General features: G+C 44.7%; 2 protein-coding genes across 3 annotated transcripts in view; one reads left to right on the top strand and one right to left on the bottom strand.

Annotated features, from left to right (window-relative positions):
* The window catches only part of LOC119182473 (E3 ubiquitin-protein ligase MARCHF3-like), a 145,818-nt gene that overhangs the window by 84,083 nt on the left and 39,715 nt on the right, over window positions 1–22,020 (top strand). The window lies entirely within an intron of this gene.
* Window positions 1–22,020, bottom strand: part of LOC119159977 (uncharacterized) — a 155,656-nt gene that overhangs the window by 124,012 nt on the left and 9,624 nt on the right. For both annotated transcript variants that reach the window (XM_075890099.1, XM_075890100.1), the window contains exons 2-6: window positions 20,034–20,086; window positions 18,510–18,637; window positions 9,568–9,636; window positions 7,030–7,218; window positions 2,064–2,132 (exon numbers count right to left, since the gene is read on the bottom strand). In XM_075890099.1, coding sequence (XP_075746214.1) covers window positions 2,064–2,132; window positions 7,030–7,218; window positions 9,568–9,636; window positions 18,510–18,637; window positions 20,034–20,086 — 508 coding nt within the window. The remainder of the gene's footprint in view (window positions 1–2,063; window positions 2,133–7,029; window positions 7,219–9,567; window positions 9,637–18,509; window positions 18,638–20,033; window positions 20,087–22,020) is intronic.

Raw genomic sequence — 22,020 nt, 5'->3', positions numbered from 1 at the left:
ATACCTCTCCGAAGCGCCATTTAGTTAACAATTTACTGTGATTTCTCATCTTGTAAGCTAGCGGACCTGACCTTAGGGTAAGCACCGTCGAAAACTTCCTGTTGGCCTTTTTTGCTAGAAGATGTCCGAGCATTGAATGCGCTATGCTCGTACTTCAGAGTTAATTTTGCCATCATCACCCAACCTCTAACAAAACTAAAGAAAAAGATGCCCTCTTCATGGGAGAGGACTACGCGGCTTAAATCTTGGCGCTAATAAAGTTGCTGAATTCACCACCTACACTGGTCCGTTTCGACCCAACCACTACAACAGAAGTTCGCTGATGCCAATGGGTTTGAATAGAACCAAAGTACGTGTTAGTGCAAATGCCAGCCGCCTTCCCCACTTGGGAGTACAACCATTGTTTCAGGGGTTGAGAGTGTCACGTTGGCTTGTGTTGCCATAAAATTTCGTCGGTACTTGTCGCGCCTTCTTGGTTATTACGGAGCACTAAGCTGTGTTGGTTGTCGTCCCTCAAGGACTGAGTTGTCACCTTGTTCGCTCGGCTTTACGTCTCCGAGGGCATTCTTCCGACATTCTATAAATGTGGGAGATTGTAGTAGGATAATAAGATACTGCATGCGGTGTCATCTGCTAGTCTTCTTGACCATGAATATGATCCCTGTATGCTCGCGCCATATCGAATTTGCGTGACATCGTCACAGAACAGCATTGGGATGAAACTCTAACGACAATAACTCATCAAGTTACCTATGGATGTTTCGACCCTCCTCTGCGCCAGTAAATCTTACGCAATAAAATTTTGTTATCGTGACAACATGAAATCAGATGGTAAAGAAATTTTAACGTGATAGAGTTAAAGATCTCGATCGTTTCGCATAAATTCCAGTATCTGCGTCGGCGTAGTTGGTTGGGAGCGAAAAATAATTGTCTTATGTGTGAGCAAAAAATTGAGAATGATGCAAATAAAGTAAATCAATGATAGCAGAGTGGGGACCGCGAGAGTAGAGTGGGGACCAAACTAGGGTTGTTGGGGTCCAAGTGGGGATCGAACCCGGGTCGTTTGCATGGCAAGCGGATGTTCCACCTTACGGCCACGACTATGGTTGTGAGAATGGTGAAAAGAACTTGCTTTGCTTGGGAATGCAGGGAAAGTAGCCTTCATGCTTCAGAATCACACGTGTCTTGTATATATGCTTCACAATATTGCAGTAATAATGCATAGTGAAGCGTCCATTGCGAACGGGCGTCAGAATATGTGATACCATATTGGCTTTATGGTTGACAGCCGGTACCCCACTACAAAAGGCACACACGCTACTGCGCCTATTCCCTTAAGGCCACCACGTATTGGGTGCATAGCGTGTTGAAGCAGTGAGTGTTCAAGTACGCACTCGTACGTGACTTTAGGGTTGTTAAATTTCATATTCCCTAGATATCTCTGTAATTCCTTTTTCCTAAACAAACTTGAAATTCTTTTGTCCTCATATAAGAACCGCTGCTTCAACGGCCAATCCCCTGTAGTGGCTACGAGCCGAGCATGGGCACAAGCAAAGAAGAAAGCAAGCAAGCTTAGCGAGCAGTACGCGCTATGAACAGGATTGTTGCTATCGCTCTCAAAAGCAAAGCTTTAGGTACCCAATTTTTTCTGGACGTTTCCTGACATTTATGTGTGTGATGCTCCGGCTGCGGGTCATATTGGAGTTTCACGCAACTACGACTGCTTGCGGAAGTGGTTATATTGGCCTGTTTTGCATCATTCTGTGTGCCAATATGTTGTTGTTTGCCAGCACTGCCAACGTCACAGGTGTGCTGCTCTTTCACAGGCTGGCGTTCTCGAGCCTTTTTCGATTCCACTGAGGCCATTTCTACGCATCGGCCTTGACATGCTCAGAACTTATGTTGTCGCTAAGCGGCAACTTTGTGTTGAGTAGGACCCGCAAAGCATCACTTCACGTATGTCAGTACAGCTGCATCTTATGAGATCATCCAACATGTCTTAAAAGTTGAAATAAATCGTAGAACCAGAGCGCTTTTTTACATAATGGGCAAAGCTCTCTTACCGTGCACGCAAACGTCGAATAAACCCACCAGGTGAGAGAAGGCCTGCTCATTCACTTTCTTTGCGGTATCTGCGGTAGAAAAAAAAAAGCAAAAATTCTGTATTACTGAAAAAAGTTACGCCTAACCCGGTAAACGAACTATGTGTACGTGCGAAGCAGTGGGTGTTAACGCTAACGATGGTGGCGGCGTTGACGCAGGCTCTCACCGCGGGCTGCACAGGAGGGAAAACTGGCGAGTGGCAGAGCGCGCAGTGATGGACCGGTGTTTCCTACTGGAAGACGCCGATTGCTGCTAATGGGCACTGAGAGACGGAAGACTCCGATCGGAGACAGAAACCCACAGTCGGCTTTGAGTTAACGCGCACGCTACGAATTTTCATTGTTCCACAACGCACAGGATACATATCCAACAAGCACTACCTTGCAGTGCTGGTTCCAGTGCCTATGTATACGGGGTGGCCAGGAACGGTTGTGCATCGCGAGCAGTCGGTGTTATGAGAATGCAACTTAGGTCGCGCGCGCACCGTAGTTGGCCACCGCCACCGGTGTCTGTAACCACTATTTCGCGTCGCTGAAGCACCAAGAACTCGGTGGGATTTGAACCCGAGTCTGTTGCGCGCCCGCCCAGTATTCGACCGCAGAGCCCCGCATGTGCTTGAAACCCCGTTGCAAACTGGCCTTTTTAAAACAAAGGAGCAACAATCAAGCGTCAGACAATGCGAATTGCGTAATGAGTCGGTCGTCGATTGTTCCAACCCTTTCAAAAAGCTTCCAGCATAACTCTTCTACTTTGTCAGCCACATCATAAAAAAAGGCGCTAACTTCTTCGCAAGTTCATCTGTACCAGGTACCATACTTATGCGAAGAATGTCGAAGGATAGCATAGGGAATGCCTTCCTACTGCAGAAAAAATTAAGATGATTTATGGTGTAATGGGCACCTTGCAAGTGTGCTTGTAGAGGTTACCCAGAGTGCTTAACAAGGGTTCTGCAAGGCCGCTCTTCCAGCTTTCGCTGTCTCTGTGCCACGTGTTCTGCGCAGGCCTGGCGAGTTTCACAGCGAAAGGTGTATATGGCTAGGTGTATATGACGAAAAAAGAATGGCAGCATATCCACTGAGTGAATGATGGAGAGAGGGGTGAAGCATTCGTCCATCCATTCGTTCTTGCTTCCGTCCGTCCATGCGTCCGTCTGTGTGACCGTCCATCCGCCCATCCATGCGTGCGTCTGTTCGTGCGTCCGTCCCTGCGTTCGTCCATGCCTCCGCGCCTGCGTCCGTTCATGCGTCCATCCATGCATCTGTCTGTGTGTCCGTGCGTCCATCTATTCAGCACTCCAAATACCACCATCTCGCATCTTTTCATAATATACTCCCCATATAGAAGCACCGCCATCCAGCGGACATTCCAAGGACTAAACGAGAGGTGGCACATGCACACACTCTTACGGCTAGCGCTTCGGGTCTACTTCCCACCTTTAACCACCTCGAGTTCATGGTATATACTAGTTCACTGTATCCATGGCACTGCGGCCCAACGCTCGCTAAACCTTTCTAAAAACAAGAAGGTTACGCCCAGCGAGTATAACTTAGCTATATTTTCCTGTCAGATAGTGCTCAATGTACATGCCAATGGCTGCTAATGAGAAATGAAACACAGGAAAATTCGGCTTTTACTTTCTTACGGCTTGCGCTTCGTATCTACTTCCCACCTTCAACCACCTCGAGTTCATGGTATATACTAGTTCATTGTATTCATGGCTATGCGGCTCAACGCTCGCTAAACCTTTCTAAAACTAAGGGGTATAACGTAGCAACCCTTTCTTGTCAGATAGTGCTCAATGTACATGCCAATGACTGCTAATGGGGCCGAATGCTCCTGTCTCTCATGCTCCTGCCTCTCACTAAAAGCCGAATACTCCTGTTTCTTCTTCCCACTTAGCAGCCATTGGCATGTACATTGAGCATTATTTTTTATTGTTGAACAACGTATAGAAAAAATCTCTCACCGGCACCACCAAGGAGGTCAAAATGTTATACATGTTACACACTACAACGGCTACGAGGGACGAACAGGTGCCGCTATAAGAAGTTTCGCCCCTAAAACCACTTGCTGTGTTCTGTTACGTCGTTCGCAGCTTCATACCCAAGCATGTGCCATTGGCTGCGTTGTGTGTTAGCTCGCGATGTCAAACGCTGGCGACAACGCGGCGTTGTGGCGTCAATGCGATGTTGCGTTTGCCGGGGAAAACGCCCACTTTTGGCGGAAGTTCTCAAGCGGCTCTTTTAGCTTCGGCTGCGACTTGGCTGCGACGTCTGTGACCGCCTTTGGTTCGCGAACAACCACAGTTTACGCATGGCGAAACGCATTTAACCACTTGTTACGTTCTTCCATGTCTGTCATCATGTGAGGCACGATGTGCGGCATGTCAAATAAACACTGTGGGAAACACAAGCCGAACGTGTGTGTCTAACCACTTTGAGAAGCACGCAAATGTCACCGATTATTGTGCATGGCTTCAGTGCAGCATCGGGGTGAACCCATTGCTGAACAACATGACTGAATGATACAGCTTTCGCTGGTTAACCACTTGTATGGGGCACTTGGGCGGTAATTGTTTTAAATATGAAGCATTTGTTAGAGAACTTCGGCGCCTTTGAGCATATCGATCTATCTAGACGCCTACGACTTTTAGCTCTCCTGGCCGTTTCGATAATGATTGTATGCCGAGTATAACTGACTAGTCATAACATGAAAACAGTGACTTGTAGGTCATGAATGTCAAGATTTACATTTCATTATTTTGCTGCGATTACGGTGGTTTCGTTCACATGACATGTTGCAAAACCAGTATGGAATGACAAGACCACTTGACGTACACAAGTGACATACCCCAACATGAAAATAATAAAATGCGTGTCATGTAACAACCTGACTACATGTCATGCTCATAATGCGTTAGTGGCCGTTTCGCTAGCTTCTAATATACCAAATTTGGTGTTACGTGACATGAGTGGATGGCTAAATTTTATGACTGGTGCAAACATGATGATTAGGACACGCGTTTAACGTAAGAACATGGCAACATACCGCGCTCATGATACGCTCGCGGCCGTTTCTCAAACACCACATTTGCCACGCGCACTCTGCGATTCCCATTAACAGCCATTGGTGTGTACATTAAGCACTATCTAACAAAAAAGGGTAGCTACGTTATACTCGCTGGGCGTAACTTCCTTGGTTTTAGAAAGGTTTAGCGAGCGTTGGGCCGCAGTGCCATGAATACAGTGAACTAGCATATACCATGAACTCGAGGTGTTTAAAGGTGGGAACTAGACATGAAGCGCAAGCCGTAAAAAGTGTGCACGTGCCACCTCTCGTTTAGTCCTTGGAATGTCCGCTGGATGGTGGTTCATATGCGGAATATATGATGAAAAGATGCGAGATGGTGGTACTTGGAGTGTTGAATAGATGGACTCACTGATGGCTGCACCGACGGATGGACGCATGGACGGACGCAGGGGCGGATGCATGGACGAACGCAGGGACGGACGCACAGATGGACGTGCGGACGCACGAACAGACGCACGCACGGACGGGCGAATGGACGCACAGACGGTCACATAGACGGACGCATGGACGGACGAAAGCAAGAAAAATGGACGGACGGATGCTTCGCCCCACGCTTCATCATTCACTCCGTGGATATGCTGCCACTTTTTTCGCTTACTCGGGGACACTTGACTGAACAATCTGCTATATAAGCTACCCGCCACGTCATGGACACTATTTCTCTTCTCTCTTCTCCACATTTTTAATACCCTCACCACACGAAACGAGAATGAAGTGGACACGACCATCGCACTGCGGTCTACTGTCTGAAAAGGTAAACATGAATTGACACTAGTGCCATCTCTGAAGCTTACCCAAACTAAGTGGTATTAATTGTGATATGCGAGTAAATTATGAAAGTACTATATAGTAAGGTCACCAGCATTTCATTCACTTTTTGAGCACTTTGCGGGAAATAAACAAGGACAAAGGAATGAGTACACACGAATGAGTGGAATCCGTATGTGTTAGTCCCTCTTTGTTTCGCTTGAAGTGGATGAAAGCTTGATTGGTTCCAAGTAGACCGGCTAGCAGTTTGGCATATATTTTTCCTTTCGAAGCCGTGGCCTGCTAGTGAAACGTACACAATCCGCGTGATAATCCTTTAATTCAACAGGATAAAAAGGGCGCTAATTTCTGCCTCTCACTAGCGGAGACTGCTAAGCGTGTTACAGTGCTTATGCAAAATTGCCGCCATCTGCCGGAGGTTTGACGAAGCTCCCGATTTGGCGTCTTGTTGGAGGCCTAATTTCGACCGAATCGTACTGCTGTCGTTGCTATACCTTGATGCTTGCATATGCTTTACTAGTAGGCATCCGGGGCATAAGGGCCTGTACACGTTACCCGAAGGTACTAATTATTACGTTGGTATTTAAGTGTACAGATTTGCGTCACAAGTAGAATGAGCTTTTGGACGAACCTTATGCGGGATCTTCTTGAGTGCATGAGAGTACGAAGTAAGGGTGCGTGTGTGTGGGAAGGGTAAGAGTTTTTGAGTGTATACGGCCCCCCGTCTGAATTTGGCTGGGGCACCACTTAAAAAGTTGAAAAAATACGCACTGGTAGAGAAACTATACACAAGCAAGGCATCTTACCAAACGTGTTTGCCTCGACAATCGAAAACAAACTACAAAAAAAAAACACTCAAGCACAGTTTTTTCACTGCGAGACAATGACACGCGCGAGCTACCTGTCTAACGTGTCATTGTTATCGTGATGTAACGTTAGACATTTGTTAGCATTCCCACTGCGGATTTCAGCTCATCAGCCCAACCTCATAACCACTACACAACTGCAGAGACTTATTGGCAAAGCTGGTTATATGCATTCGTCTCATCGGGAAGTATAAGAACTTACTCATTTCGTAATCACGGTTCCTCATGAGCAGGTTGTAGAAGTGAGCATTGGCTGCGTACGTGCCGGCTCGCTCGGGGTCTTGTTGAAAAGTGTCCTCTGGATTATCCTTCAAGCGGGACTGACACACCCACGCGTGAAAGTCCACGCATGGCTTCACCCGGAAGTTGATCCAGCCCAGAACGCGGTGCGCTGCGAGAAACAGACGCCATTCGGTAAGAGCAAAAACACGAAGACAGCAAGAGCCCGGTTGTTCAATAACCCTGCTGGACAGAGGCTGGGCAATGCTCTTAAGATGTCTTCGTTCACTATTCCTTCTTTAGAAGGACATATCCAATCAGCTAGAAAAGGTGATAATTTCGCCACAAAGATAAAGCAATGAATGCGATAGCAACAAACTGGAATGTCACGTGAAGAACGGCAACCAGATCGAGACATTCAGCGAGCTGCTTAAGACAAAAAAAAAAGAACACCCAGAAAGAACACACATGGGACCAGCGCGAGCTAACAACGTTCACAGCTCCGCACTCAATACGCCACTAAATCTTAAGGGACGCATAGAATATACACACAAAGGTATACAAAGGATGAGCGTGAACTTATTAGTGCCACAGTTGTTACATCGTCTTGCTTGAGAAGCAGACTCGTTTTGCAAATAGAGACTGCAGTGAGCGAAGTGGCCTACAACGCGTTCATTCCGGTGAAATCCCCAGACGTGCAGTTCTCCCCACCGCAAGATAAGGGCGTGAGGGCGAGGGCCAACGCACCGTAGGGACAACTGTATAGCTGAATTTTCATCTCTATTGGAATGGCATCAGTCGAGATACCACGTAATCTGTGATGTGGTAAACGTGACCTGTGATCGAAAATGAAAAAAAAAAAATACAGCCCAGGCATACAGGAAACGAGAATTTAGTAAAGACAGAGGAGCCATAAAAATTCATGTAGAAGCTAAATCTGGTTTCGACTGTCGATGGTGTGTAACATTCCATCGATGTTGGTGAGGCTTACCACCGTGGAAGGACGTTTTCAAAGAGCCGTCTGCTCCTCCATTAAGTCTCTTTCGCGAATCTCTTGTAGCGCCACTTGACAAAATTATTCAAAATACATTCGCAAGTATTAGGAAGTTAGGAAGTTCAAAAATATTTTAAACTGATTAGTTATGCACGTTGGCGTATCGTGGAAGTCATTTGTAGAGTTGGCGTAGTTTTGTAATTCAGGTTGAAAAAAAGACCACCTGAAAAAAAAAAGCAGGTATTTACGTTTCAACGGCCTTTTTTCGCACTGTCTCCGTAAATAACCTACTTGAAAGCAGTAACCAAGTTGAACGTAGTAGATGGCATGTCAAATCTGAATGCACTCAGCAAAATTATCTGACTGGTTTTTATTATTGAAGTGACGAGATAGCTTTGAAAGTACCTCTCTTTCATCAGAGAACCATATCATCACTTCAGGATGATTTTGAGGGCAATGGCATAAACATCACGCATGCTTACTTATCGGCAACGTTAATAAAAATTTAATCTTCCGTAATCCAGCCTGTCACCTATTTTGAGAATACTGGAGAAAAAAAAAGGATTTCGTTTTAACATCCCACAACAATGGTGAACAATAGTTTTAACGTGTGCACATGTACAATTTATGCCACATCGTCCAGCACGCAGGAAACTAAACATTAAAAAAAAAAGCGCTAGTGAGCCGCAATATCGAGCCGCAAGTTTTATTGGCTATACGGATGTTCTTCCCCTGCATATGAACACAAGCTGTGCCACAAATATTTCACTCCGGATATGCTGAACAGCCCAGCAGGAGAGTGAAGCCGATGTTTTTTTTTATGAAATCCTCCTCAAAGGCGAATGCACACAAGCCTTCCCCCAACGAGCGAGCATTCCAGACCCGTCGTGAGCAGGACGGCTGGTGACATCGCTTTCGGAGAGCGTTAAAGAATTAATGAGCGGCAACAGTTTGTTAGTCACTGAGGCGAACAGCTCCAGCGCTTCGGTCTTCTATAGCCCGACTATACCCCAACTATAGTCGGATAGTCTGAACATCGTAGGACTATAGTCGATATACACAAGTCTGGTTTAATGGTAGAGTGCTGAGAACTTGTGACACAAGCAGGACTGGTTGGGAGAGAAAACGGTCCCGCTCAGGCCTTCGGCAACGTTCTCCTAAGGCGGGACTGCCATGCCCGTTGGACATGTTTGAGTGTATTCACATATGGGGAGGAATTGCCTCACACTGAGTTGTATCTAACTACAGCCAGTCTGCCTCTTCGATTTCTACAAATATGCATCGAGAACTGGGCGATGGCATCAAGACATGCATAACGTAACGTGAATGCGGAGCTCACCATTCACTCCGATTGGTCAGCCAAAGAAAACAACTATCCACAAACTTCTGTGTGAAACTAAAGCCAGAAGAAACAAGTGGTCTACGATTCTGTACGACAAGCGCGACCGACAAGCGTTGCGGCAACTGATGTGTGCCCGAAGGCCTTCTCACAAAGTTCCGCAACGCGAACACGTTGGCAGAACTTACCAAACTCTGGGCACGTGCCATTGTCACAGAAGACGACGTTCGGTCGCCTCTGGACTTTCCTCAGGTTGTCTGAAAAATAAAAGACGACGACAGTAAGGTTTTCGGCATTGGAAGGACGTTGAAAAGTTTGACCACCTGTGCCTAATTATTGGGGACACAAATGTAAGTACACAGGCCCTCAACATTTAGCCTGCATCGAAATGCGGCCACGTGGCCAGGATTTAACCCCGTGACATCCGCGTCAGAAACATATTATAATAAAGGCTACCTTTGTGTAGCAGGCCTGCCATTCACAAACGTGTACTCTACCAACTGACATATGCATCTGTCTTGTCTCAAAGTCAAGTGATCCGCGTTTAACTTATACGCATTAGGCGAGGTGACTTAGTGAAGTAGGATCAAATTTCGCGGTGTAGACTTCTGGGCCAGCAGGCAAATGTGTATTGAAAGGCGCCAGCAAGTTTGAAGGTGAGCACAAGAAGGTAACGCGCAGGGCAAGGATGTACTTACAGCTGAAGCTTGCTCAAAAATGGTATTCGCTACAGCACCACCGCCCATGCGTAAAAAGCAAAAAAAAAAAAAAACTGTCCACATACTATCGAACATGCTCCTTCTCCTCCTCCTCCTCCATTTTTTGTCCAGTTCAGCTAGTAGATCAAACTTCTTGTCACTATCCGAAAAACCTACGGCTGCCAACACATAGGAAAGAGGCAGGAACTTCTTGATTTGAATAGCTTCACACATTTCTCTCCCGTCTCCTGCGTTCTCTGCTTATAGTCGAGATTCTGACAAAACAGGGTGTGCATACGCACCTCTTGCAATGCAAGCGAATGTGTCTTCCTGTGCCGGTGGGCAGGAAACTACAGTGTTCTCTCATTCGTTCTTTCAGGCATCGACCCGTCTATAGCCCACGTAGCACAGACCGCAGAACACTGCTGACGTCACGCATTTTGTGAGAACAAGTTTTTTTTTTAGCACAACCACTGTTTGCATCCTTATTTCCTCCTGTGATGTTTTGCATGGCCTGGTCAGTTTTTTGGGTGCAGAAAATATCATTGCAGTGCCGTTTCCCGTGACCACCCATTCAACTCTGCGAGATAAGCCATAAAGATATAAATGCGGTTGGCTTTTTCTGCATGCAGGGTGGTGTTCAAGGAAATACCGTTTTTATTGAACTTCTGTTGGAAGGTCAGCCTTGTCCCATGCGATACTTTCTTCTTGTGCTCGTGTTTGAAACTTGTTGGAATCCTTCACTACTCAAACGCATCATTGCTGCAACCAATCAAGAACGCCTGACTATACTGATGAACGCAGGTGGGAATTTGTTTTCAGTTACATCTCAATTTTTGATTGATATGTGGGGTTTAACAGCCCAAAACCACCAAATGATTATGAGAGATGCCCTATCGGAGGGCTGCGGAAATTTCGACCACCTGGGGTTCTTTAACGTGCTTGCAAATCTGAGCACACGCGCCTATACAGCACTTTTGCCTCCATCGAAAATGAAGCTGCCGCAGTCGGGATTTGATACCACGACCTGCGGGTCAGCAGCCGAGTATTTTAGCCACTAGACCAGCACGGTGGGACTACTTCATTTGTCCGAGTGCATGATCTCTTAGACAACCAAGCTCTCACGATCATACTGAGAGTTTAAAGTGAGCCTCTTTAAGTACCCGGAACAGTAATCTTCCATAGACGATCGGATGGACAGAAGTATGGTCGATTGGTTTACCTCCAAAAGCCGAGCGATGTGAATTAAGCTGCTAATTGATTTGATTGATTGATATGTGGGGTTTAACGTCCCAAAACCACTATATGATTATGAGAGACGCCGTAGTGAAGGGCTCCGGAAATTTCGACCACCTGGGGTTCTTTAACGTGCACCCAAATCTGAGCACACGGGCCTACAACATTTCCGCCTCCATCGGAAATGCAGCCGCCGCAGCCGGGATTCGAACCCGCGAATTAAGCTGCTATTGCATTGCCATTAAAGCAGAGCGAAAAACATGGGTCAAGGAGTTTAAACAACGTCCCATGCCCAATCAAAAAGCAACATTAAGTGGCCGTCCCAAGCATAAAAAAGATAAACATAGGTTGAACCGAGGATTAAGGTAAATCGTTTAAATATAAGTATTAGTATAGCATAAGTGTATAAGTATTAGGAGCACTTGCTCTATAAAGAAAAGGGCTGCGGGCAGTGAGGCTTTGAATGTGCTTGTTTCACCTAATATTATTTATTTTTGTTTGCACAATGCACCCCCCTAACCACTTCCGTCCTCCACGCTGGTAAGTGGGCCTTCGCTCACGTGCTTAGAAGCGAAACACTTTTGTCCTTACAGGCAGCAATGACTGTCATGCGGAAAGCAATTAAAGGCAACAGTGCATTGTGACAGAGGGAAATAGAAATGACGCTGGTAAACTTGGTAAATTATGAGATTCGTATATCAACAACGGCTGATCGCATACAAGTTCAAGATCGAGAAAACATTCGTTATTGCAAAATAGAGCATAGAAATGCGCATTGGACTGGCGCACATTCAAGTAATAAAAGATCACTAGTGTACTGCAGCCGCGTTTATTTATATTCGCCGGTGTTTACATATATATTATATGATATATATCTAGCACATCGCGGTTAGTGCAAAGCACTCTATTTTCAGGTGGGTGCCACGTATCTCTTGATTTTATTACGAGCTCGCAGCTGGCCGATAATGCCTCGCATACTACCTGAAAGTATCCAAGCTGCCAGAACGAGACCCTCGCTATGAATGAAAGGAAGAAGTGTACATTTCAGGACCAGTTTTGTTTTGTTGTTTTTTGGAAGAATCATGGAGGAAGTTGAAGCTCAGGTAAAGTCCCTCTAATATTCAAGGCAGTGGAAAACCATCGAGTGAGAAGAAAAAGACTGCGTTCACTTTGCAGTCGTCTTAAGTGAGAGCATTAAGAACTTGCTTTTTTTCTTTAAAAAAGAGGGTGGGGCGGTGCTCTATAGCTGCGCGTGTTAAGGCGGTCACATTTATTCCGCTTTGGTAGCTTAACAGGTAACGTCGCGCTGCTAAAATCGAGGGCACGGGTTGTATTATTGCCCATGGCGGCTTCATCTACTAAGGGGAAAATAAAGAAGAAACTAGGTGTTTGTACTCAAGCCCATGTCAGAGGGGTTGAAATTATTTTTGAGAAATTATTCCTCTACGCTGGCGTATAATCACATCACAGTTATGGCAAGCGCAACCAAAATGAAGTTTATACAACCGCAAATATTGTTATAAACTTCTTGGTCACTAAAGATTCATAGCGCTTTCCTCAGACTGACTGGTACGTGAAAAAAACGACAAAAGGTGAAAAAAAAATACATTTTTTCCTTTCGTTAATATTGCGGATTTTCTACCTTTCACTTTTACTCAGCCTCCTTAGTAGAAAGATGCATGTGTCGAAATTCTCACTACCGCTTGGGGACACTTTCATACCCGTTCGAAATGGACCTGAACCCAATCGGGCATTAACAATTAAAAAAAAAATCGATTCTACCATTTCGACCACGCGATTTATCCTAGGCACTGAAAGGACTTTACAAAGGCAAATGAACACACACCTTTCTCTTTAAACCAAAACACATACACCTCACCAGCAGTTCTGAAACACTGATCCTGTCTACTCAGGAAATGATCGCACATTGCGAAGTAGTCTTCGGACATCTTCCGCATGATGTGGCCATACCAATCGACCCTAAACTTTACCCCAAAAGCAAACTCCACCCGAGGGACTGGGAGGCGGCACTGTTCAGCTGTTCCGACCTGGCGACCCAGAAAGCTCTAGTCGACCGACCCCGAGTTACGGCGGTACGTCGCCACTGGGCTTCTGTAATGAGGAGCCCACCATGTGGTTATGAGATGCTCACACTTGCTCCCGGTATACAGATCTAATAGAGCTTTCCTTCTTTCTCTCTCAAAGGAACATTACAGGGCTATGCTAAATGCGTTCAGGAGATTTTACACGGTGAAAAGCATGATATGATTCTGTGCGCTAGCGGAAGGCTCTGGATATATGGGCAAACTAGTGTTCATTGAATCACGCCGAGATCGCAAAAAACACGGTCCTCTAGCAATTCGTTTTCACCTAAACATTATGAAGCAGAATTTCTACCACGTTCCAGCTCCTGCCGGTGGGAACTCGCCTATTCTTTTCTTGGCTAGTTTAAGCAGGGCATCTTTAGTACAAGGGCGAAGAAATCCGGGTGCGAAGAAGCACACAGACAAAATAGGCGCATGCCAATTGTCTGTTCGTGCGTTTCTTCTAGAGTTGTTTTTATCTCGATGCACTATCATGCAACCGAAGTTAGATATCAATGAACCTAGCTGTACTATTCGAGGAGCTAGAGGGTGTTAAATGGGATATAATAGGGCTCAGTGAGGTTAGGAGGACAGATGAGGCCTATACGGTGCTACAGAATGGGCACGTCCTTTGCTACAGGGGCTTGGCAGACAGAAGAGAACTGGGAGTGGGGTTCCTAATTCACAGAAACATAGCTGGCAACATAGAGGAATACTATAGCATTAATGAAAGGGTGGCAGGTATCGTAATTAAACTGAATAAAAGATACAAAATGAAGGTAGTACAGGCTTACGCGCCTACATCCAGCCATGATGACGCTTCAGTTGAAAGCTTCTATGAAGACGTGGAATCGGCAATGAGTAAGGTAAATACACAGTATACTATGGTGATGGGCGACTTTAATGCAAAGGTAGGGAAGAAGCAGGCTGGAGACCAGGCAGTAGGAGATTATGGCATCGGTACTAGAAACGCCAGAGGAGAGCTACTAGTAGAATTCGCAGAACGCAATAATTTACGGATTTTGAATACCTTCTACCGAAAACGAGAAAACCGCAAGTGGACATGGAGGAGCCCTAATGGCGAAAATAAGAACGAAATAGACTTTATAATGAGTGCACACCCTGGAATCGTTAAGGATGTGGAAGTGATTGGCAAAGTACGATGCAGTGACCATAGAATGGTACGGTCTCGAATTCGCCTAGACTTGAAGAAGGAACGACAGAAACTGATACGCAAGAAGCCAATCAATCAGCTAGCACTGAGAGGGAAAGTACAGGAATTCAGAGTGTCGCTGCAGAACAGGTATTCGGCTCTTAGTGAGGAAACCAACCTTAGCGTAGATACAATGAATGATAATCTGACGAGTATCATTACGGAGTGTGCAGTGGAAGTTGGAGGCCGGGTAGTTAGACAGGACACTGGCAAGCTTTCCCAAGAAACGAAGAACCTAATTAAGAAGCGTCAAATCATGAAAGTGTCAAGTACAACAGACAAAATAGAACTGGCAGAGCTTTCGAAGTTGATTAATAGACGTAAGGTATGCGATGTAAGAAGGTATAACATGGAGAGAATTGAACACGCTCTGAAAAACGGAGGAAGTGTCAAAGCATTGAAGAGGAAACTTGGGATAGGCAAAAGTCGGATGTATGCACTAAGGGACAAAGAAGGCAAAATAACTACCAATATGGATAGGATAGTTAAAATAGCGGAGGAGTTTTACAAAGATCTGTACAGTAGCCGAGACAACCACGACCTTAATATTATAAGAACTAGCAGTAACCCAGATTACACCCCACCAGTAATGATAGAAGAAGTCAGAAAAGCTTTGGAGAGCATGCAAAGGGGCAAAGCTGCTGGTGAGGATCAGGTAACATCAGATTTGCTGAAAGATGGAGGACAGATTGTGTTAGAAAAACTAGCCACCCTGTTTACGAGGTGTCTCCTGACGGGAAGAGTACCAGAGTCTTGGAAGAACGCTAACATCATCTTAATACATAAGAAAGGAGATGACAAGGACTTGAAGAATTACAGGCCGATCAGCTTGCTCTCTGTAGTATACAAGCTATTTACAAAGGTAATTGCTAACAGAGTAAAGAAAACATTAGAATTCAATCAACCAAAGGAACAAGCAGGATTTCGAACAGGCTACTCAACAATTGACCACATTCATACTATCAATCAGGTAATAGAGAAATGCTCAGAGTATAACCAACCACTATACATAGCCTTCATAGATTACGAGAAGGCGTTTGATTCAGTAGAAATACCAGCCGTCATGCAAACACTGCGGAATCAGGGCGTAGATGAAGTATATATAAACATTCTGGAAGAAATCTACAGGGGATCAACTGCTACCATAGTGCTTCATAAAGAAAGCAACAGAATACCAATCAAGAAGGGTGTAAGGCAGGGGGACACAATTTCCCCAATGCTATTTACCGCGTGCTTACACGAGGTTTTCAGAAGCCTAGAATGGGAGCAGTTAGGGATAAGAGTCAATGGAGAATACCTTAGTAACCTGCGCTTCGCCGATGACATTGCATTGCTGAGTAACTCGGGGGACGAATTGCAACTCATGATTACGGAGTTAGACAAGGAGAGCAGAAAGGTGGGTCTTAAAATTAATCTGCAGAAAACGAAAGTAATGTACAACAACCTCGGCAAGGAGCAGCGCTTCGAGATAGGTAATAGTGCACTTGAAGTTGTAAAAGACTATGTCTACTTAGGGCAGGTAATAACCGCAGAGCCGAACCACGAGATTGAAGTAACTAGAAGAATAAGAATGGCGTGGAGCACATTCGGCAAGCACTCTCAAATTATGACAGGTAGATTGCCACTATCCCTCAAGAGGAAGGTATATAACAGCTGTATCTTGCCGGTACTTAGCTACGGAGCAGAAACCTGGAGACTTACAAAGAGGGTTCAGCTTAAATTGAGGACGACGCAGCGAGCAATGGAAAGAAAAATGGTAGGTGTAACCTTAAGAGACAAGAAGAGAGCAGAGTGGATTAGGGAACAAACGGGGGTTAAGGATATCATAGCTGAAATCAAGATGAAGAAATGGACATGGGCAGGGCATGTAGCGCGTAGACAGGATAACCGCTGGTCACTAAGGGTAACTGACTGGATTCCCAGAGAAGGGAAGCGGGCTAGAGGGAGACAGAAGGTTAGGTGGGCAGATGAGATTAAGAAGTTTGCGGGTATAAATTGGCAGCAGCAAGCACAGGACCGGGTTAACTGGCGGAACATGGGAGAGGCCTTTGTCCTGCAGTGGACGTAGTCAGGCTGGTGATGATGATGATGATGATGAGGGAATTGTTCTACCGCAACTTAAGCCCCAGAAACAAGTAAAGAAGGTTGTCACCACCTAAAATATAGTGTGCAAACACCACAAAGTTACATAATACTCTAACCATTAAATAAGCTCTCTCTGTCTGAAACAACACATTTCGCATTAATTGCAGCGCACATACTCTGAAATCAAGTGAAAATGGTGCAAAAACTTAGTGAAAATCACTGAGCAAACATTTCGCTTAACGCCACTGCCAGATATTGCGTTGGAGTTATTCTTTCGCATGACGTTTCAGAATTGCCTCGAAAAAGTTGATGGCGAATGGGCAGGAGACGTCACTTTTATATAAGACATGACGACTACGGCAGATAAATATTTCGTTTTTCAGTAAATCGAATTTTTCCCCAGGCGACATGACAGCTTCAAACGTCACGAAGTGTATTTGTGCAACCTGATAATTTTATATGGGAGATAGCGTGTGAGAAACGAATGCTGCATCATTGTCAGTGCCCTTGCAACGTCTGCTGAACATCAAAGCATCACAGACAGTGCCTGCGCCATAAGATTGAACTGAACTCTAATTGCACAGTTGAGTGAAAGTCCGTTACTCTTAGCTTCGTTACTTAGCGCTCTTATGAACCCACTTTCGAAAACGTCATAGTTTATTTCACGAGAAAAATTCTTGATAGTCTTCAGGGCTAAGATCTGCTCGAGACAGCTTGACTTGCTCCCTGAAGACCCTATACAGTTGGCAGCATAAGACGTTAACGGGTCAAAAGGACTTGTAATAATACACCTAAACATACATGAGTAATACTGTAAAATTTGCAGTTGGGACTACATAAAGCAATAGGAGTAGTACACTGAGTCATAGAGAGATTTTGGACTTGAACGTTTAGTACAGCATAATCAACTTCAAAGACACAAAAATACAGATATTTTATACAATATTAATATTGCGTAATAATTAAAGACAGAAATGTTGAAATTGAAAAAAAGTGCGGTATGACAAGATAACCTAAAGTTTTCGTAGTCAAGACACATGAACACGCAGATCTTTTTGAGCGCCTCTTGTAGTGTGGCTAACTTGTTTGCAACCCCTCGTTTCCTAATTAAAACTATAAAAAAACCACGCAAGACGCATCATGGTGAAGTAACGACCAGTTTGACCACCCCCTTTATGACTAGCGACGATTGTTCCTCCTATCTTAATCACGTACACTCTAAAAAGTTTTTCAAAGTGACTGCACAGGTGAACTAAAAAGGGCGCTTTGCTCGTCCAAAAAACGATATATGTGCAAACGCTTGCACATAGTGTGGCAAGAAGGCCCGTGTATAAATGACTCATTAGTACCTATACATAAACCAGTTTTTTTTTTTTTTGAGGCTGTGCTGCAGCATGGTCCAGTGTAGTGGCTAGTGTACGCGCGTGCTGACTGACTGGTCGTGAGTGGAAATTCCGTGCGTTTGCTGTAGATTTTCTGAAACCTATGAATTTGATAGTTGCACATCGATATAATCACAAGCCTGCCCACACCTAAAATGCAAGTTAAGTCAACCAAACCCGACTTTTTGTTTCTTTCGCAAAATAAATGCTGTTCCCTTGACGAGTACCGGAAGGGGGAGAAGGATTATAGTTAGGACCTACGCAGTTACTCCCAAAAGAGATTAATGGCTGTAGTGGGTTAGTTGCTCCCCTTAAAAACCAACCTTGACACCCCTATTTCGTCGTGTAGAGTGTAGCATGCAACCCAGTTAGGTGCACTCCCACTATATTTCCTGAAATTGTCTACCAGAAGGATAGGATCCGATTACTCACTAGCAGGTTGAAGCTCGATCACCACGAACAGCAGCAGCCCCATGATGCACACAACTACAATCATGATTGTGCTGACCAGGCACGCCTCGAGCTTCCGGCGGTTCGGGTTTTCGACCACCAGATCCTCCCTAGAACGAGCAGAGTGGATTAGTTGGAGACAGTGAGGAAAAGCAGGCAGCAAAACCGTGTTTATCACTCCACGTCATGACCTCTGGCGGCGTCGACTCACACGCTCAGATTTAAATGCACGTACATAGCGGAACGGGGACATTACGGCCGCGGCAGCTTAGTTACTAGCACATGGGACACATTATTGGGAAGTACAAGGTTTGTAATAACAATAGCAATATCTAAGGTTTCACGTGCCAGAACTACGATATAATTAGGAGAGATGCCGTAGTTGAGGGCTCCGGCAATTGCGACCATCTGCTGTTATTCAACGTGCGATGACATCGTTCAGTACAGGGGCCCAAACAAACACCTCCACCGAAAGTCGACCACCGAAGACGAACCCGCGACCTTCGGGTCAGCAACCGAGCCCCTGATTCACCGTGCCGGACCGTCAAGTTTGGTTTCTGTCAGTGGCAGGCCACCCCTAGGTCCTTCTTCGCATTTACGTTACAAGTAAAACTAATAACATCCACTATAATTTCCCTGACTATATTGTGTGTTGATATTTCTAACTGATGTTGAGTCTAACCTCAAAACCGAGCCCGTAAAATTCCACACCTGTCCTTCAAAATGGTTCCTCTGACATACCACAGGGCGCCAATTTTGATGATGTCTTGCAAGGCGTGATTCCTTCATATTTTGGCTGGTTTATGTAATTACGTTATGTCTCCGTTTTTGAGATGAATATTAAGATTGAAAATTTCCGGTAAAATTTACGTGCAAGGTCGAGGCTTTGCACAATATCCCATACTTTCATAGCAGGTAGCACCAACGTTCCTGCCGTATATGTGCACTGCCGGAGAGCATGAGCACGAGTTTAAATCGTTGGGGCTTTACGGCACAAAACCAATGTTTTTATGAGGAATTTCATAGTGGATGGCTCGAAACATTTTATCGATCGTGTTTTCTTTAGCGTGCACATAATTTTAAGCACATGGGCCTCGATAGTTTTGTGTACGTCTAAATGTGGCTGCCTTGGTCAGTATTCAATCTCGTATCCTTCGCTCGTATTGTTCGGGTCAGCAGTAAAGCATATTTAACCACTAGGCACCCGTAGTGAGAGGAGTGGGACCTGATTTATCCAGTTGTACCTAATACCTGCTCACACTTAATTCGTGTAATCTGATCACACAAAAGACTGGATCGTTCTCTCCTTTAGCCGAGATCTAAATTTGAACAAGTGTGAATTACACGTACTACGTTGACATCGGACTACGGGTGATCTGTATCGTCATTTATCACTTGACGCGCACAGTGTTTGTAAGCTCTCTGGCCGCTTCGCAAAGACCCCGAGAACGATGCTACATCCGTAACATGCCGGAACGGTTCTACTAATGCCGACAAATGACTTACCAGGCGCTCTGGACCGACTGCGACATCTCGGACACCGAAGATTCTTCACCCATCTGCAAAATCACAGACGTGAATTGAGCAACAGACACGAGGTCGTCGGAACAGCGGAAACACTTCCAACATAAAACACCGAACTTGTCGGCTGCGCTAGCTTCTTCTAACCATGGCAGGCAACTAAAGGGAAGGTTCACTGGCGTGTTCTAAAATTTCTTTTGCCGTGTTGAAAAGCCCAGGGGCGTGACATTGCTGACATATCTGCAGGACGCTGGGGTCTCAAAAAAAAATGTCGCCAGCTAGAGCGAGCAATCACGGAGGCTCTTTTTCGATGGGCACATTTCTTGATGTAGAACTGAAACTCGAAAAAGTCACGATGAATACTCTGTACGAGTGTCGAAGTGCAAAACAAAGAAACAACAAAAACGTTTCTCCTGTCCTGTTTGTTCTTTGTTTACGTCTGATTTAGCACTATACGCTTCATTCATTTATCCGGTTTCATGAAGCTATAGCGTGACACGGTCACTACGACAAACGAGCCCACACAGTACTTCCGTTCTCGACTGCACTGGCTGATGTATGACGGGGCTTCGAGGGATGTGCTTTGAATACGTTATACTATGTTTCTTCAGAGATTCGCGACAACTCGTGCACTGTAGAAATGAGCAATGCATGGGGTATACGAAGTTCTCACAGGGCTCTTTTCACGCGATTCTGAAGTCGAGTGATGTGAGCACATTACGGGGCTCGGTGAATCGAAAGGTATACCCTGTACTCGGGGACAACTTTCTTTGTCAATGGAGCGAAAGCTATGGATGGCGGAGCTAAATGCTCTGTGTTTCCGATATTATGGTTTATGTTGCAGTATTGATGTAACAGAGACGCATGTGCTCCGTGCTTGAGTGCGTTGAGTTCAGTGACTGAGCACGCAGTATACTGGCAACCTTTTTCCTACGCCTCAATTGCTTTGAATCAGGAAGTCCCAGTTGCTTCAGTGTTAACTTTGATGAACTTGTTGCAGACTACTTCCTTCGTTTTGCAGCTTTTTGTACTCAAGATTTTTAATAGTCTACGCGAAAATTGAAGTTGCGAGCTATAAGAGGAAAAAGCGCCATCGACGACTAGGCCGAGCTTTTTTTTTTCCGAAGGGATCCTACGTGACACCAATGAAGAGCCCAAAAAAACAAAAAAAAATTTTTAAATATGTTGCTTCACATCAACTGACTTATAATTTTCGAACAATAATTGCGCGCTTTTGTGACGCCAATGAAAAACACAAAAAGAAAAGAAAAAAAAAACAACCTAAAAACAATGTCTCACATCACCTAGCTACTATTTTGGGATATTAACAATTTTATTCTAAAAATAAGAGCTGCGCTCTTTTGAATTATTTGGTTACTTGAGGAAGTTATTTTTTTGCGTAACTACTTACATTTGCGCATCGAAACTATCGAAAAGGTGTGGTTCGGCTATGCTGCCTTGATAACAGTGCAACGGAAAGTTCCCCCTACATCAAATATTTCGTACAAACTGTGTCTGATGTGCTCAGTGCCCCAGAAAACACGTGGAGAACTTGCAAACTTGCGGTAATTAAAACAATTATACTAGTTTATGCTATCATGTGTTTTTGATGATTTCGATTTTGAGGCTGCTAATTTAGCATTGAAATTTAAAACATCAATTGAGTTTTATAGTTTTGAAAAAAAAAACATTAGCAGCATACTAGAACATGCATTTATTACACTAAAGTTTACCCAAAATGTACAAAATGATATTTGTGCCGTTGCGTAAGCTGCATTTAAGTTGCGCATTAATAATGAAACCCTGTTTAAGCGTTATAAAAATATTTTAATTCCTCTTGAAGTCATAGTAATCTGTGAGAACATTAGTTCATCTATATTTCACATTGCGCTTTATTTATGGGTAACAGTTTTACGAAAAGTAGTCGATGTACTTCAATTACTATTGGAGAGTAATTTTTGCCACCTCTGGT

Source organism: Rhipicephalus microplus, chromosome 3 (genome assembly GCF_043290135.1).
Source record: "Rhipicephalus microplus isolate Deutch F79 chromosome 3, USDA_Rmic, whole genome shotgun sequence".
In the NCBI taxonomy this organism is placed as follows: domain Eukaryota; kingdom Metazoa; phylum Arthropoda; class Arachnida; order Ixodida; family Ixodidae; genus Rhipicephalus; species Rhipicephalus microplus.
This window is presented reverse-complemented; position numbering and strand designations above follow the sequence as displayed.